The 19,145-nt window shown below is 45.5% G+C and overlaps 1 protein-coding gene across 4 annotated transcripts in view; it reads left to right on the top strand.

Moving 5' to 3' along the window:
* The first annotated feature begins 394 nt into the window (after positions 1–394).
* LOC124008500 (seizure protein 6 homolog) overlaps positions 395–19,145 on the top strand; it is a 235,353-nt gene continuing 216,602 nt past the window's right edge. For 2 of the 4 annotated variants that reach the window (XM_046319841.1, XM_046319833.1), the window contains exon 1: positions 395–737. In XM_046319841.1, coding sequence (XP_046175797.1) covers positions 653–737 — 85 coding nt within the window. In that variant the 5' untranslated portion in view covers positions 395–652. The remainder of the gene's footprint in view (positions 738–19,145) is intronic. The other 2 variants (XR_006834107.1, XM_046319820.1) reach the window with 1 other exon arrangement.

Here is a 19,145-nt window from a genome sequence, read left to right as displayed (position 1 = left end):
CCTGTTGGTTGCCCTTTTTAGTATTCAGTGAATTCATGATGACAGAAAATACCTTGTTATGTGAGTTATATAAACAACACTTTTCCCTTGTTGTTAACAGTAACTCATATAAATTACAACAAACACTGAAATGTAGCTATTGCTCAGTTATTTAGTTTTGATGTATGCTTATCATCGAGTTCTTAAAAATATAGCAATAACATGCATGCATACATGCCAGAGTCATTGAAAAAGTTGAAATATCTAACCACAAAAAAAGGCATGTGATTTGTTGCGCATTTGAAATGCACAGTCCTATACGGAGTAGTAACTTTTCCTCGGGGCGGAAGTTGTACCGTTTGCTGACGCTAGGAGCTGTCCATGGTGCTGAAGCGTCAGCACCGTATTAGCTGTCTTGACGGTGCTGACAGCACAGAGAGCCAGGAATCCGTTTACTGAGCGTTACAATTAAACGGGCTCTGCGTTTCAGTTGATTGTTGTCAGATCTACTTATTGCTCGACTTGCTAAATAAGTGCAAAAGCAGCACGGCTTTTCTCTGTGTTTCACAGACCTCACGGACATTTTATTTATCCGTTTGCTTATTTTGCTCTGGAAAGTATTTAATACAAGGACGTATTCTGTGAGCAGAGAGCGACTTCGACTTCAGTAGACATGTGTATAAGAAGAGACGACCAATTACACGTCATCTTTACGGTGTTGGTTCTCGCTGCTGCGGTGACAAGCATACATGGGCAAGGTAAGAAATAGATTCAGTCCTACGTGGAGTTCTGGGGAAAATGACTATGTTTTAATGTCAGTCTGCTACGATAGTAGACTATTTGCGAGATCAGCCCCTACGGCTCTGCGTATGGTATCAACTGTTCCTGGCAGCAGATCTACAAGTGTGTTTGTGCTCTTAGTATAGATCTATGTTTATATGCATAAGTCCATTAAGGACAAGGATCTGTATTCTGTCCCTGATATCCCCGCATACATCCCAGTCTGTCTACAATAAAGTAAAATCTCCCAAAAGCCCTTAGTACTTGGAAGCAGAAAGAAAACATCACAGGGACTTAAGTTTCTTACTTAATTCCTTTAAAACATGATGTAATATTCAAAATTGTTTCACTGAGTGTGTTTGCATCATCATATACATTTAATCAAGCTAGAGCTCTACTTAATCATAATAAACTCATGGAACAAAAGTTAAGCATGCCCTTAGTTAATACATACATTTATGCTGTAAATATATGGAATACAAATGTAAATATTGCACCAAACATAACATACACTCTCAATTAACATAGTTACTGATCATATTGCTTGATTCATTCAAATGGCCAAGTGGTTTGTAAAAAAAAAACATTTTTGGAGTCTACTTTGTACTCTCTATCAGATTCAAAGGACAACTGTACTGGAATATAATAATTATGGCATACAATACTGCCTTTCTGGTTAAGAAACATCAATGAAAAGTCCTATTCAATAATATAGCATACAATTAGGAGTAGCCTAGAACAAAATTTTACGCAACACCGGGGTGAGCAGACCTTTACCGTTTGTGTGAGATGGTCCATGTGGCAGACGGTGAATAAGAGTCTAATCCTCAGGAAGATGAAGATTACTGACCGAGCTGTTTGACACAGTTGAGTGCTACAGCGGGAAGTGTCTCCACCCATTGCACAGTGCAACTGTCTTTAAAACAAATATATATATATATATATTTTTTTAGGTGCAATGGTCTCACTTATTTATGTTCTGTCCACACAATTTTATAAAGCCATGTCACTCGAACTTTGTAGTCTGTAAACAATATCCCAATCTTTCTTCAATTATGTGACTTTTAAATGTCCTAAACCAGTTTAGGCTACTATTTTCTACTATTTTCTCTCCACAATAGTCATCCCTATGATTATGAGAAACCACGTTATTTTTCCCTTTTGCCTCTGAGCAAGTGAATATTTAAACTGTTTGTTTTCACCTGCAGATCTATGAGTTTAGTTTTTCAGTCGTCGTTTATTTTTCATAGAAACCGGATCGATACTGGACACTGCCATGAACTTCATCTGAGCAAGTCTATGCATCATGAGACATGCAATTTATTCTGTATCCATAATTCCATGTTAATAACTCATGCCATGCACTGTTCAGGCTCTCCACACAGAGATCCCATTAAATACTTTGTGAATAAGGCCCTATGAATTGCAAATTCCCCTTTGTGTGAAACCATTAGCTATTTGTCTAAGGAGCTTAGAGTATTGCATATAGAGTACGAACTGTGAGAGTGTATAAACAGGCCGACAGGCTGCGTCAACAGCTTTCCCACTCTTCTCTCTATTGCAGTCATCCGGTACAGTAGACCAATATGTTCAAGGGGTATTTCAATGTCATACACTGATTTCTCATCGGCATAATGTGTTGTGTACGTTTCCTTTATTCACAGATGATGACATACCAATAAATACTTATATAACTAGATTGAATTTTTTAAAGTCTTCACTCCTGGTGTCAATTTATGACAACTGACTTTACAAGCCATTGATTTGGTTGACCGATTCAGCTGACCAATTACATGACCAACATAACAGTTAAAGACATGATATGAAGTTACAGTAGCTGTCAGCTGACACCAGGCATAACTGTTTATGTCATATGTTGAGTCATTATTATGACTGCATTATTTAGGCCTAACGACGGAGCATCAAGTAAACAACAACGTCTCTGTGTCGTGACAGCCCATAGTGCTTAGTATGAGATCAATTAATTGCTGACTGCTTAAAGAATTACAACAGCCTCCCCGTAAACACACCAGCTGACCAGCATCCCTCGCTCACCGCTGAACACTCCTGGAAGAAGGAACAAAATGCACGCAGTATTTTATTTTAGCAAAGTACCTTTGATAGTTTCCATTAGTGATTCAAGGCTGAAGATATGTAATGATAACAATCAGTGGTGTAAATGGGACCTTGTGGTGTTTTTTTCTGTGTAAACTTGAGCAATGTTTTTAATGCTTGAGACTTTCACGGAGCAGAAAACCAAGCCTTGCTTCACCTTTCTTTGTATGGCTGATGTCAGCCTGGATTCAAAGCTTTGGCTAGAGAAAAATTGCTTAACACCTTGAAATACAATGGAATGGTATTCATCTTGACAGGGTAATTACTGCTCAGTGATCACCATCTATCTTAAGCTATTTTAAGGTCTGACCTTTCACCTTTCTCCTTTGTCTTTAAAGAGTGGCTATCATGCATGCTATTCATGCTCTCTACAATACGCACGCACGCACGCACGCACGCACGCACGCACGCACGCACACACACACACACACACACACACACACACACACACACACACACACACACACACACACACACACACACACACACACACACACACACACACACACACACACACACACACACACACACACACACACACACACACACACACACACACACACACACACACACACACACACAAACGATTTCCCTTTCTTTGTTTGGATATCTGGGTTTGTGTGTGGTAGTTTGTGTTTCCAACGTTTTCATAGTAATTCGGAGCCCATTATCTCTGTACAGCGTCCCACATTATCTGAATGTGCTAACATGTGCGGGGTGGGATGTAGGAGATTGAGTTTGGGGATGTTTTATGTATCCTGCAGCTCATTAAATCAATTACAAGCCCCTCCTGGTTGATGGAGCTCTCCTTGACACACCACTGTTGGTTTGAATATTGTACTAAAGATGAAAGTCTATGATTAGAATAATGAGCCATTCAACAGAGCCTTGTTGTGGAAGAATGGAGGATTATTACCCATGGTTTGTGCTAGATGGGGGTTCAGGGGCTGGAATATGTCTGGAAACAGGTACTTATTACTCTAAGGATTGCAAATCAATTTAAATTGCACGACAGAGGTTTTCACTAAAAGTCCATATTTGATTTTTGCTCTTGGGGACACAGTTATCCTCCCCAGGTTTTGTGGGAGCTTGATATTGAGACAGGGTGTGGGTAGCTAGTTCCACTTTCAGATAGATGTACTGTAGACAACATAGAAAATAAAATATTGACAATTTCTCAGTAGAATTACAAGCGTATGTAAGTTGATGTACTCTTAATCGATAGCATGCAGTCATTCAGTCTATAGCCTAAAAAATAATAATAAAGCCACCATCAACTTAGAGATTAATGAGTGACACCCCCACCTCATTTTTGAGTGAGGAGAGAAAGCCTGTCATTCATGGTGATCCGGAGTAATTGTTTCCTCACAGCGTTTTTAGGAAGGTGGTGGGAGGGGGTGGCACACAGGCAGGAAGCAGACGTCCCATTCAATTATACTGCACGTTCTTGAATTCTGATCATCCTGTAATTTCAGAGGAGGGGATAGAAAATGTTCAACACCTGTTTTCTGGATTACTGGTGATTAACTTCATCAAGGGCCATTCAGCATCTGCACGCTGTCATAATTAGTTTCGCTTTCCTTCAGCTTGTCAATTGTAAATGAGAGTCATTATGCCAGAAAGACCCCTTTTCCGGGCTTGGCGCCTGACAGTGCCGTTCCCTGCCTCTCTGCCTCTCTGCCTCTCTGCCTCTCTCGGCCTCCCAGGTGCAGCATACAGCCTGGCTTTATGCTGCCATTTGTCAGCTCTCCATCTGATAAGGCTTTATGCTCTTACAGTATGTCATGTCCGTCATCATCTTTTTAAATGTGGTTTAAAAGGTTTATATTTTTGTGGAAACTATTCTGTAAATATCTCTTTTAAAATAATCTCTGAATTCATTTACATTTTATTTTACTCTGCAATGACTCTCTCTATTTGACATTTTGTTGCTGTATGTACTCAATGTAGAATTAATTCCGTTGTTCTGGTATAAATAAGGGGTTGCTTTAGTCGTCACAACCTTAGCCGAGAGAAAAACATGGGACCTTTCATGGTTGTTTACCATTGCTTCACTCTAAGTGGCCCTGGGTATGGCTCTTTGGTGATAGATAAGGATTTGATGAGCAGGTTCTTCAGGAGGACTTATCATCCGTTTTCAGATCGTGATGGTTCGTCTCGTCACTCTCCTGGTAATCTCCAGTGGGGTGAAGCACATTTAGAGGGTTCACACCGACCGCAGCCCATTTCACCCGGGCCATGCGTGCAGCGACGGAAATAGGAAATCTCTTCAGAGGCGGATCCCATCACTCACAGCCAATCCTTTTATGATATATCACTCTCAACAGAGAGGGTCGAGGCAAGAAGCGGTTAAGAGAGGGTCAGGGATTGAAAAAACGTGACTCGCCAACATCAGTGGCAATGTAGATTAAGTGGATTCTCCCTCCATCTCTGCCTCTCGTGTCCACCTCCATTTGACCTCTGACCTCCATCTCTCAGCTGAATAGAGTGCTGCCTGCTGCTACCTTGTCAAGGTAGAGCAGAGTGGGCTGAGCTTTTAGCTGCCGTCCCTTGGGCCTTTTGCCTTATCAATCCTACAATCCTCGTCCCACAAAAAAAACAGTCAGTGTGGTGAGCCCCTCCCCCAGTCCCCCACCCCAGTGTTCACGCTCTGCCAGGCTGCGTACACACCTCTCTAATCAGGAGTGGCGTTTGCTTGGGCTGCAGAGGAGCTGGCTCTCTGAAATAATTAAGCCCAGGGATAGCTCCAGCTCTCTTCCCCCTGTTCTGAATGCCAGATCCCATCTAGAAAGCACTTCATCTGGGCCGGCACAGAGGCCCTAGCTCGACTGGGTAGCACCGTGTGGAAGGCAACAGGTAATAGCCTGTGTAATGTGTTTGGAGGAGTAGTTTTAGTATTCACAGCCAACGTTGACCTCAGCCAGGCAGGGCCACCCCCACAGTCATTTCCTCTGAAAAGATGTAATTGAATTCATCAGGAAGGGTAAACATATTGTAAGTAGCAGAGTGAGATAATGATGTTGTGGATAGATCATGGAATGGGATAGCAGCTTCACAAGTAATTGAAAATGGGCAAAGCCAAACACAATGGTATTGGTAGTGTGTCTGACTTACGCACTTTTCTTTTTCAGACAAGCTAGCTAAATACTACCACACTTTGTGGTGTCCTACATTGACTCAGATGGCAGATGTCTTTTTTTACCACACCAGCCATGGGAGCTGACTACGAAATTCAGCTTGACTGCTAGAAAAGCTCACTCCAATCACTCCCCCTCACAAAACTAATTCCATTTTAGGAGAACCTTTCTGTGATTTGTTTAAAGGAGGCAGTTTAAAGGACACACACATAAGCAAACACACAACCGAAGCTGCACACACTTGCACAGGTACGCATTCAGACAACGATTGCAATCGGATAAAGCAGAATATTCGATGTTGGTGATGTGTTTTCTGTAGATATTGCTGTTCAAGTACAAAACAATTCAGGCTGTTATCTATCAAATCAAATCAAATCAAATGTATTTATATAGCCCTTCGTACATCAGCTGATATCTCAAAGTGCTGTACAGAAACCCAGCCTAAAACCCCAAACAGCAAGCAATGCAGGTGTAGAAGCACGGTGGCTAGGAAAAACTCCCTAGAAAGGCCAAAACCTAGGAAGAAACGTAGAGAGGAACCAGGCTATGAGGGGTGGCCAGTCCTCTTCTGGCTGTGTCGGGTGGAGATTATAACAGAACATGGCTAAGATGTTCAAATGTTCATAAATGACCAGCATGGTCCAATAATAATAAGGCAGAACAGTTGAAACTGGAGCAGCAGCACGGCCAGGTGGACTGGGGACAGCAAGGAGTCATCATGTCAGGTAGTCCTGAGGCACGGTCCTAGGGCTCAGGTCCTCCGGGAGAGAAAGAAAGAAAGAGAGAATTAGAGAGAGCACACTTAAATTCACACAGGACACCGAATAGGACAGGAGAAGTACTCCAGATATAAGAAACTGACCCTAGCCCCCCGACACATAAACTACTGCAGCATAAATACTGGAGGCTGAGATCTCAAACTGATTGACCATTGCAGAAGAGCTTTCTTCCCTGAATAGCGGGCAGTCCAGTGGATGCCTATCCATCCAATCCTAATCTTAGGAAAATAAAACATATTCGTTTATTTCCAACTTCATACTACTTGCTACATATCTATATATTGATTGTGTTGTTGTCCCCTGTGTAGGTTTGTTTGGCTTTTCTGTTATAGAAGAGTGCCACTTGGTTCCTGCCATTTACCTCCTAGCACTCTCCCTACCAACAGGGCTATGATGTGGTTGTGAGCATCTCATCCCTGTGTTGAGAGGTATTTAACCATGATCCCAGAGGATCCTGCCGCATGTATAATTGAGAGGTTTTCACATCTGCTGCCATGTCAGAAATATTGAACATTGTCGCTCAGGGGAACCACGGGGCAGCCTGTTCTGTTCTGTTCTGTCACTGCAGACTGTGCAGTGAGTGGCCTGTAATTAGGACGCTCTTCTTTCGATTAGTTAGCAGAGGAGCCGGATCTCTGTTAGGCCCTCACATTGATTGGTCTATTGGGCTTTTTTCAGGTTAAATCCGTCCTCTGGTAACCTAACGCAGCAGGCGTGAAAGAAATGCCTGAAACTACATGCTCCATATTCTGGTCATGACGAGAGAGGAAAAAACTGTCGGGGGAGGTTCTCTTCTGCGCTGTCGTGTAAATGTGGAGGAGGAGTTAAGATGGAGTATCACAATTCTGGTTGGAAACAACTTCAGAGAGCCAGCTAGCAAACGTGCCATAGCTAGCTGCAATACAATATGTTTCACTGGGACTGTATGTAAACAGCGAGGCGCACGTCCAGAAGCAGAAGCCGTGTCACAGGCTGTCTACCTTTTCCCCTGAAAAGGGGATGTTGCCTACTCGGCTGAAGGTGGTCATGTGGTGCCAGACGAGCCCAAGGCTTTCTGTCTTTATTAGGCTATAATGACAAAGCCCAGCTGAGGTCTCCTGTATCCCCTCGTTGTTGTTGATCAAATAAAAACATAAAGAGATGTATTGTCTGCATTCAGTCATTATATCATCGCTTTCATTCATTTATGAATGTTTTCATCACTGAGTTGACCTATTGTTTTACCTTTCTTTTGGTTGACTGATTCCATATATTATGTAATATGGCTGCATTGGCTAAAAGTCCATTTTGTTGTACTTGTAAATAACAAACCAATCATAAACAAACCAATCATTTTTCCTTGGACTACCAACATCATTCACACTGAAACAAAACCACACACTCGCAGGACAGCCACAGCCTATATTTCTGTAGAGCGGCCACTGCAGTTGAGAGGATTGTATGTGTGTGGTGAGATGAAAGCCTGGTGTATATAGCCATTCTGCCCAGCCAGCGCCAGTAGCCCTGACGAACAGCGAGACAGGCAGACAGTGCTAAATGTCAGTCTGCTGAAGCTCCCTCTCCCTGCTCATTGCCAATGCATTGGAAAACAGAGAAAAGGCTGCCTTGGAGGCTGGTGTGATTATAGTGTATGTGAAATAGTACTCTTCTCTCCAGCCATGTTTAAAATGTATTATCTATCTGCTGTTCCTTGTGGAGCACTTGTATGTGAATGTGATCAGCCTACTTCACTTCAGGGACCTGGCTTTGAGTGGATGGCTCTACAAGTAAATGTATGTGTGGTTTTATTTTCTCAAGCTAGATGATTCACAGGTAGAAAACAGAGGGAAGGGAGAACGGCTTGGAGACATTGGTTTGTTTTATAATTTTGTCTTTTCTTCTTTTGGTATTCAATGATACATGTATGTGAGTGTGTAATTTTCCCAATCCCGCCCAACACCCACATAACATAGAGAAGTTAGGCTATCTGGTAGGTGTGTGTAAATCAGACCACTACAGACAACCACACAGGCTACACCTCTACATGTATATTGTAATTGTAAATCTCTGTACAGTTCATAGGTCATTGGATTTAATGTGCTTGTTGGAGCCATAATTATGAGCTGTAGACCTTGTCAATAATTCACTCAATACAATTTAGTCTGCAGTTGATTTTCTAACATATTACTACAGTGTGATTTCCTAAAGTCGAGACAGGAACATCACTCTATCGAACAAGCCTGACCGTGATGGTAAATCCCGTACTCTTGCATATTTATTTTTTCATTTCTCATGTTTTATTTCACTGTTCAGAAAATATTGCAATATACAAAGCAACATATGGATGGATAAAGTGTGTGTAGGTCCGTGTGTATCTATACACAGGTGTGTATGTAGGCTATTATGCATGCATGCGTGTATGAATGCTTGAGTTTTCAGCTAAATTGAATTATTATTATTATTTTTTTATTTATTTAGCCTTTATTTAACTAGGCAAGTCAGCTAAGAACAAATTCTTATTTACATTGACGACCTACCCCGGCTAAGCCCGGACAACGCTGAGCCAATTGTGCGCCACCCTATGGGACTCCCAATCACGGCCGAATGTGATGCAGCCTGGAATTCAACGTAAGATCATCAACAATTGTCACCATGTCATCGGATTTAGGTTAAACGTTGGGTGAAAAAAGACTAAATGTCCTTACAATAATTACTTTTTACAAATCCAATCAGTTTTCCACATTGGTTCAACATCACCACGTTTTTTGTTGTTGTTGAAATGACGTGGAAACAACGTTGCTTCTGCCAGTTTTTGCCCAGGGGGCAGTGTGTGCCCTCAGGGTCTTTCTGTCTGACTCTCCGTGCATCTAGCCCTCGGCAGCGTGTTATCAGCCCTATGTCGGCAGCGTGTTATCAGCCCTATGTCGGCAGCGTGTTATCAGTCCTATGCCGGCAGCGTGTTATCAGCCCTATGTCGGCAGCGTGTTATCAGCCCTATGCCGGCAGCGTGTTATCAGCCCTATGTCGGCAGCGTGTTATCAGCCCTATGTCGGCAGCGTGTTATCAGCCCTATGTCGGCAGCGTGTTATCAGCCCTATGTCGGCAGCGTGTTATCAGCCCTATGTCGGCAGCGTGTTATCAGCCCTATGTCGGCAGCGTGTTATCAGCCCTATGTCGGCAGCGTGTTATCAGCCCTATGTCGGCAGCGTGTTATCAGCCCTATGTCGGCAGCGTGTTATCAGCCCTATGTCGGCAGCGTGTTATCAGCCCTATGTCGGCAGCGTGTTATCAGCCCTATGTCGGCAGCGTGTTATCAGCCCTATGTCGGCTGCGTGTTATCAGCCCTATGTCGGCAGCGTGTTATCAGCCCTATGTCGGCTGCGTGTTATCAGCCCTATGTCGGCAGCGTGTTATCAGCCCTATGTCGGCAGCGTGTCACATCAAGCGAGGCCCCTGTCCCCTGCCACAATGGAACAGACTGACGTCTCCTGGCCGACGAGACATAGTGCTGTTCTGAGCTGTCATTTGAATGGCAGATGACACCCCGTCAGTCAGTCACAGGAGAGATGCGGTGAGAATAGGGAAGGCCAATCATCACATAGATGGCCTCACCCCATCGCCTCTAGAGACACACTACGCCTCAGCAAAGGGCAGGCTCAGATTCACACTCACAGCAGACACAGATTCTATTATAGTTTCTAGTCTGGAGAGAAAGGCACATTCACAATATTTCGTTGATGAAGCTTTCTGCATGTTATTTATTTATTTGAACTTTTCGAAGATCAGATACACACACTGTTATTTTACTTGGCGATGACATATTCAGCTCTTGCTTGTCTTGTTGTGAAAGGGACAAAACAAGTATCAGTGAGTTTGTTTTTTTCAATCAACTCCTCCGTGAATTGTGTGCAGGTTAAAGGGTTCAGTGCCCAATCAGAGAGAGGACGGTAATCAGAGGAGCGTCAGACCCTGTCCTGCTCAGTGAGATGTGGGGTCTGGATGGTTGAGCTCACTGGAACATTATCCAGATGTACCATGGTAGCATCTAGCTAACCCTGTCTCATAGTCTGCTCCATTAGACTACAGGCCTGTTATTGTAGCACACAGTAGTCAGAATGGCAGAGGCAAACAGACAACACCCTGAAGACTGCAATCTACTGGTCCAACCCAACACTGCAAAGTTTGTTAGATCAATTTTAGTCTGGTGTTTGGGAGTCGGAGTTACTCAAAGGATATTGTCTCAGATGTTCTCGACTCGATGAGGAAACACAACAATGGGCATTTTATTCAATTCACTTTTTGTGTCAGTTTACGTATCACAATAAAAGTTATATTATAGTAGTGTGAGGGAAACACATGTTGCAACACAGAGCTGTTCTCTCTCCAATATCATTTTAAGAGGATATTGAGATGGGAAATGAGGATAGTGGGGACTGGGGTGTATTGAGAGTTACCGGGCGAGTGTGTCTATCAGGCAAGTGTGGGGGAGTCTCTGCACATGAGCCTTTGCTATGTGTTCATCCCAGGATTAAATCTGGATTATGGAGGCAAACAGAGAAAGGGAACTATGACAGTAGGGGATGATCCTAGCCAGGGCTGGAGAGTGGGCTGCCCACAGTTCACACACAACACACACTGTCTGTATGCGGGGCTGGGGTAAAAATGCTTATTCTCTTGTCTGTCTGTTAGAGAAAATAACATAGTTTGTTTTTAAGCTTTGCTGTTACAATTGGAGTCAGGTAGACACCAAAAACGGCCAACCATTGAGACATGCATCAATTCAAACCCTAATATTCTTACATTGTGAGTCATCCTCTGAGAACGGTGGGGAAAGTAGGGAGGAACATAAGAGAAATCATTTTAATGGACTACGGCGAGGCCCCAAAAGGCATGTAATGTCATCCCAAAAAGACAGTATGTACTATAATTGCTCTGGGTTGTTCTAACAAGCTCTTAGCCAAAGAAGAAACTTGCTAAAATATGTCTCTCTAGCAGATGGTACCATTGTTGCCCTCTTGTTGCTTTTCACCAATAACATCAGTAGCATCATAGACGTAACTCCTGTGCCTGGTAGCAGGCACTTCTTTGAAATGACTGCTATAATGGGGAGCCCAGATGTTTATCGCAGACTGGCTGAGGAGTGGGACATGGGAACGAATACTGTGCCAAAGATCATCTGAAGGCTTGATGTCCTTGATGTCATTATCAACTCATCTCACATGCTTTTCCTGAATTTGCACAATTTGCTGCATTTCCCTGTAAAACGTCCCTCTCCTCCTCCCTGTCCTTTTAGCAGAACAAAAGGCTGCTATCACAGTTGTCTGTCAGTGTGTGGTGTGTGGAGAGGCCCAGAGATGGTCCAGGTACAGAGACTCAGATAAACAAGGCATGTCTCTTATCATTCCTCCCAAAACACAGAGCCGACAAAGGGCGGATTCTGTCCATCGATATTTGTTTTGTAATATTTTTTCTGTTGATATTTATTTACCACAGTAGCACCAGATGTATCATAGCACACCATACACACACACTACATAGAAGGAGCAGATTTCACACCAACGTAAGCATAATAACATCTATAATACGATTACAGTAGTGGGGGCATTGTATTTTCATGGCAGGAATCGCACGATGGTTCATCTGAGGTGGAAGTTTGTAAACAATTTGACAGAGAAAGATAGTGAAAGGGATGAAGAGAGAGGGAGAGAGAGAGAGAGAGGGGGAGAGTGAGAGAGAGAGAGAGAGAGAAAGAGAGAGAGAACGTGGTACATACCCTTTGGGTAGGATGCCGACTCATTCTCTCTTGGGGAGGTGGAGGTTGGGAACGTGTTGTCTGAGGTGGCACCCCCATAGGCAAGCCTGTCATACAGTTGAATGCCCGTGCTCTGAGTCAGCACAGAGTCTGGCGACCCCTTTGACCTCTCCAATGTGGAGATGACTTGTTTCCTTTTTGTTTACTGCTATTAGCAAAACACAACTCCTTTATAGTCACCTTCATTTTGAGAGTAAGTAGCAACCCTAGAGGGTTTTGAGACACCCGAAGATCTTACCAAGACGTGCCTGCCTCCCTGCCTACCTCACAGCTCCAATGCAATTACCTTCCGTTAATAAAGCTGCCCAGTCCTGAGGCTGGGTCGCCCTCCCCTGCTCCCCCCGTCCGTCCTCGCCCCCTAGACACTCACTGTGTAATCAAACTGACGAAGACCTCTGCTCGTGAGGCGCCAGGCTGTTTACCTTTGCTGCTGTGTGGATTGACGGCTGGGCCGTCTGACCCGAGGCATGGCTTGATGTGAAAAGCTCCTCGGTTGCTGCGGGATGGAGAGAAAAAGGCAGGCAGAGGCAGCCCTCCTCTGAGGGGGTAGGCTAACTGAGTTTGACAGAGCTGTTTCTGCTGAGAGGCTGCAGGGATGCTGCTTCCTGGGCCAACTCCAGGACCCTCAGCTTTGTGTCTGGATGTGGAGTTGAGGAAGTGGTAAATGGTAATGCAGAGGGAGGAGGCCCAGTAACCCCTCTGTGGACTGTCAGCGTGCAGAGGGAGGAGGCCCAGTAACCCCTCTGTGGACTGTCAGCGTGCAGAGGGAGGAGGCCCAGTAACCCCTCTGTGGACTGTCAGCGTGCAGAGGGAGGAGGCCCAGTAACCCCTCTGTGGACTGTCAGCATGCAGAGGGAGGAGGCCCAGTAACCCCTCTGTGGACTGTCAGCGTGCAGAGGGAGGAGGCCCAGTAACCCCTCTGTGGACTGTCAGCGTGCAGAGGGAGGAGGCCCAGTAACCCCTCTGTGGACTGTCAGCGTGCAGAGGGAGGAGGCCCAGTAACCCCTCTGTGGACTGTCAGCGTGCAGAGGGCAGCAGCACATCACTCACTCCTCTCTGTGAATCTGCAGCCTTTCTGAATTTTCCCCTCTATTTATATTACACTAAAATGTTCTTGGTTCCCAAGAGCTTAAGTAAAGCTTTCATTTAGAAATTCATGGCTTAAAAACAAAAGGTGTCATTGTAAGCTGATGATTCATGTTTTCTTTTCAATCCACAATTTGGATCCCGCCACAGCCTCATAGAGGATCTAGACACTTTATCTAACCTCTCTGGAGTGTACTATATATGTTGGCTCACAATTTTTTCAAAACCTTTACACTATCGTGTAGTATACCAATAAAATGGTCTGATGGTGATGTGGATATACTCAGTATACATATCCCAAAAGAAAGAATTGATCTCACTCCAATACACTTAATAGAAAGTTAACAAAAAATAGATAAGATCTTGCTGCCACGGAAAGGTATACCTGTCTATTTGTGGAAAAATCACCCTGATGAACTCTTTGGTCATATCCCACTTTACATGTTTTCTTATGGTATTGCCTACACCTAGCGCACAGTATTTTTAATTATTTGAGAAAAAAAATATTAAGTTTTATTTGGAACCGCAAGTTAGACAAAATTAAACGGGCTAATTTATATAATGAATATGAATGTGGAGGAAAGAAATGATTAAATATTAAAGCATTACACCTCGCAATAAAGGCTTCAGTCATAAAAAAGTTATACTTAAATCCAAACGTGTTCTCTAGCAAATTAGTAAGAATGTCTCATCCTAATGTTCAAGAATGGCCTTTTCCCTTTATTCAGATTACAACCTCTCACTTTCAGTTATTTGAAAAGAAAGTCATCTGTCATGTTTTGTCATTTATTATCTTGTCTTGTCCCTGTGCTTCCCATTCTATTCGTTTCCCTCTGCTGGTCTTATTAGGTTCTTTCCCTCTTTCTATCCCTCTCTCTCCCCCTCCCTCTCTCACTCTCTCGCTCTCTCTTCTCTCTATCGTTCCGTTCCTGCTCCCAGCTGTTCCTATTCCCCTAATCAATCATTTAGTCTTCCCACACCTGTTCCCGATCCTTTCCCCTGATTAGAGTCCCTATTTCTTCCTTTGTGTTCCGTTCCTGTCCTGTCGGTTCCTTGTCTAGAATTCACCGTGCTGTGTTTGTGTATCGCCCTGTCGTGTCGTGTTTTCCTCAGATGCTGCGTGGTGAGCAGGTGTCTGAGTCTGTCTGGTTCAAGTGCCTTCCCGAGGCAACCTGCTGTTCACCTGCTGTTCAAGATCGAGTCTCCAGTTTGTCCTCGTCATTTCGAGTGAAAGTTGTGTTTTTTTGTTTGTAATTACTTTACTGGATTAAAGACTCTGTTTTCGCCAAGTCGCTTTTGGGTCCTCTTTCACCTGCATGACAGAAGGAACCGACCAAGGAATGGACCCAGCGACTTCAGACGCTCGTTACACTGCCGTCGAGATCCAAGGAGCCATGCTCGGCAGACACGAGCAGGAATTGTCTGCTGCTCGCCATGCCGTGGAGAACCTGGCCGCTCAGGTTTCCGACCTCTCTGGACAGTTCCAGAGTCTACGTCTCGTGCCACCTGTTACTTCCTGGCCTGCCGAGCCTCCAGAACCTAGGGTTAATAACCCACCTTGCTACTCCGGGCAGCCCACTGAGTGCCGCTCCTTTCTCACGCAGTGTGAGATTGTGTTCTCTCTCCAACCCAACACATACTCTAGAGAGAGAGCTCGGGTTGCTTACGTCATTTCACTCCTTACTGGCCGGGCTCGAGAATGGGGCACAGCTATCTGGGAGGCAAGGGCTGATTGCTCTAACAAGTTCCAGAACTTTAAAGAGGAGATGATTCGGGTTTTTGACCGTTCAGTTTTTGGTAGGGAGGCTTCTAGGGCCCTGGCTTCCTTATGCCAAGGTGAACGGTCCATAACGGATTATTCTATTGAGTTTCGCACTCTTGCTGCCTCTAGTGAGTGGAACGAGCCGGCGCTGCTCGCTCGTTTTCTGGAGGGACTCCACGCAGTGGTTAAGGATGAGATTCTCTCCCGGGAGGTTCCTTCAGATGTGGACTCTTTGATTGCTCTCGCCATCCGCATAGAACGACGGGTAGATCTTCGTCACCGGGCTCGTGGAAGAGAGCTCGCATCAACGGTGTTTCCCTGCTCCGCATCGCAACCATCTCCCTCCTCTGGCTCAGAGTCTGAGCCCATGCAGCTGGGAGGGATTCGCATCTCGACTAAGGAGAGGGAACGGAGGATCACCAACCGCCTGTGCCTCTATTGCGGAGTTGCTGGACATTTTGTTAATTCATGTCCAGTAAAAGCCAGAGCTCATCTGTAAGCGGAGGGCTACAGGTGAGCGCTACTACTCAAGTCTCTCCATCAAAATCATGTACTACTTTGTCGGTCCATCTACGCTGGACCGGTTCGGGTGCTACATGTAGTGCCTTGATAGACTCTGGGGCTGAGGGTTGTTTCATGGACGAAGCATGGGTTCGGAAACATGACATTCCTTTCAGAGAGTTAGAGAAGCCTACGCCCATGTTCGCCTTAGATGGTAGTCATCTTCCCAGTATCAGATTTGAGACACTACCTTTAACCCTCACAGTATCTGGTAACCACAGTGAGACTATTTCTTTTTTGATTTTTCGTTCACCGTTTACACCTGTTGTTTTGGGTCATCCCTGGCTAGTATGTCATAATCCTTCTATTAATTGGTCTAGTAATTCTATCCTATCCTGGAACGTTTCTTGTCATGTGAAGTGTTTAATGTCTGCCATCCCTCCCGTTTCTTCTGTCCCTACTTCTCAGGAGGAACCTGGCGATTTGACAGGAGTGCCGGAGGAATATCATGATCTGCGCACGGTCTTCAGTCGGTCCCGAGCCAACTCCCTTCCTCCTCACCGGTCGTATGATTGTAGTATTGATCTCCTTCCGGGGACCACTCCTCCTCGGGGTAGACTATACTCTCTGTCGGCTCCCGAACGTAAGGCTCTCGAGGATTATTTGTCTGTGTCTCTTGACGCCGGTACCATAGTGCCTTCTTCCTCTCCGGCCGGGGCGGGGTTCTTTTTGTTAAGAAGAAGGACGGTACTCTGCGCCCCTGCGTGGATTATCGAGGGCTGAATGACATAACGGTTAAGAATCGTTATCCGCTTCCCCTTATGTCATCAGCCTTCGAGATTCTGCAGGGCGCCAGGTGCTTTACTAAGTTGGACCTTCGTAACGCTTACCATCTCGTGCGCATCAGAGAGGGGGACGAGTGGAAAACGGCGTTTAACACTCCGTTAGGGCATTTTGAGTACCGGGTTCTGCCGTTTGGTCTCGCCAATGCGCCAGCTGTTTTTCAGGCATTAGTTAATGATGTTCTGAGAGACATGCTGAACATCTTTGTTTTTGTCTATCTTGACGATATCCTGATTTTTTCTCCGTCACTCGAGATTCATGTTCAGCACGTTCGACGTGTTCTACAGCGCCTTTTAGAGAATTGTCTCTACGTAAAGTCTGAGAAGTGCTCTTTTCATGTCTCCTCCGTTACTTTTCTCGGTTCCGTTATTTCCGCTGAAGGCATTCAGATGGATTCCGCTAAGGTCCAAGCTGTCAGTGATTGGCCCGTTCCAAGGTCACGTGTCGAGTTGCAGCGCTTTTTAGGTTTCGCTAATTTCTATCGGCGTTTCATTCGTAATTTCGGTCAAGTTGCTGCCCCTCTCACAGCTCTTACTTCTGTCAAGACGTGTTTTAAGTGGTCCGGTTCCGCCCAGGGAGCTTTTGATCTTCTAAAAGAACGTTTTACGTCCGCTCCTATCCTCGTTACTCCTGACGTCACTAGACAATTCATTGTCGAGGTTGACGCTTCAGAGGTAGGCGTGGGAGCCATTCTATCCCAGCGCTTCCAGTCTGACGATAAGGTTCATCCTTGCGCTTATTTTTCTCATCGCCTGTCGCCATCTGAGCGCAACTATGATGTGGGTAACCGTGAACTGCTCGCCATCCGCTTAGCCCTAGGCGAATGGCGACAGTGGTTGGAGGGCGACCGTTCCTTTTGTCGTTTGGACAGACCATAAGAACCTTGAGTACATCCGTTCTGCCAAACGACTTAATGCCCGTCAAGCTCGTTGGGCGTTGTTTTTCGCTCGTTTCGAGTTTGTGATTTCTTACTGTCCGGGTAGCAAGAACACCAAGCCTGATGCCTTATCCCGTCTGTTTAGTTCTTCTGTGGCTTCTACTGATCCCGAGGGGATTCTTCCTTATGGGCGTGTTGTCGGGTTAACAGTCTGGGGAATTGAAGGACAGGTTAAGCAAGCACTCACGCACACTGCGTCGCCGCGCGCTTGTCCTAGTAACCTCCTTTTCGTTCCTGTTTCCACTCGTCTGGCTGTTCTTCAGTGGGCTCACTCTGCCAAGTTAGCTGGTCATCCCGGTGTTCGAGGCACTCTTGCGTCTATTCGTCAGCGCTTTTGGTGGCCGACTCAGGAGCGTGACACGCGCCGTTTCGTGGCTGCTTGTTCGGACTGCGCGCAGACTAAGTCGGGTAACTCTCCTCCTGCCGGTCGTCTCAGACCGCTCCCCATTCCTTCTCGACCATGGTCTCACATCGCCCTAGACTTCATTACCGGTCTGCCTTTGTCTGCGGGGAAGACTGTGATTCTTACGGTTGTCGATAGGTTCTCTAAGGCGGCACATTTCATTCCCCTCGCTAAACTTCCTTCCGCTAAGGAGACGGCACAAATCATTATCGAGAATGTATTCAGAATTCATGGCCTCCCGTTAGACGCCGTTTCAGACAGAGGCCCGCAATTCACGTCACAGTTTTGGAGGGAGTTCTGTCGTTTGATTGGTGCGTCCGTCAGTCTCTCTTCCGGGTTTCATCCCCAGTCTAACGGTCAAGCAGAGAGGGCCAATCAGACGATTGGTCGCATACTACGCAGCCTTTCTTTCAGAAACCCTGCGTCTTGGGCAGAACAGCTCCCCTGGGCAGAATACGCTCACAATTCGCTTCCTTCGTCTGCTACCGGGTTATCTCCGTTTCAGAGTAGTCTGGGTTACCAGCCTCCTCTGTTCTCATCCCAGCTTGCCGAGTCCAGCGTTCCCTCCGCTCAAGCGTTTGTCCAACGTTGTGAGCGCACCTGGAGGAGGGTGAGGTCTGCACTTTGCCGTTACAGGGCACAGACTGTGAGAGCCGCCAATAAACGCAGGATTAAGAGTCCAAGGTATTGTTGCGGCCAGAGAGTGTGGCTTTCCACTCGCAACCTTCCTCTTACGACAGCTTCTCGTAAGTTGACTCCGCGGTTCATTGGTCCGTTCCGTGTCTCCCAGGTCGTCAATCCTGTCGCTGTGCGACTGCTTCTTCCGCGACATCTTCGTCGCGTCCATCCTGTCTTCCATGTCTCCTGTGTCAAGCCCTTTCTTCGCACCCCCGTTCGTCTTCCCTCCCCCTCCCGTCCTTGTCGAGAGCGCACCTATTTACAAGGTACATAAGATCATGGACATGCGTTCTCGGGGACGGGGTCACCAATACTTAGTGGATTGGGAGGGTTACGGTCCTGAGGAGAGGAGTT

This window comes from Oncorhynchus gorbuscha, linkage group LG02, assembly GCF_021184085.1.
Source record: "Oncorhynchus gorbuscha isolate QuinsamMale2020 ecotype Even-year linkage group LG02, OgorEven_v1.0, whole genome shotgun sequence".
Taxonomy (NCBI): Eukaryota; Metazoa; Chordata; class Actinopteri; order Salmoniformes; family Salmonidae; genus Oncorhynchus; species Oncorhynchus gorbuscha.
Note: the sequence above shows the minus strand (reverse complement) of the source record. Positions and strands in the feature narration are given on the sequence as shown.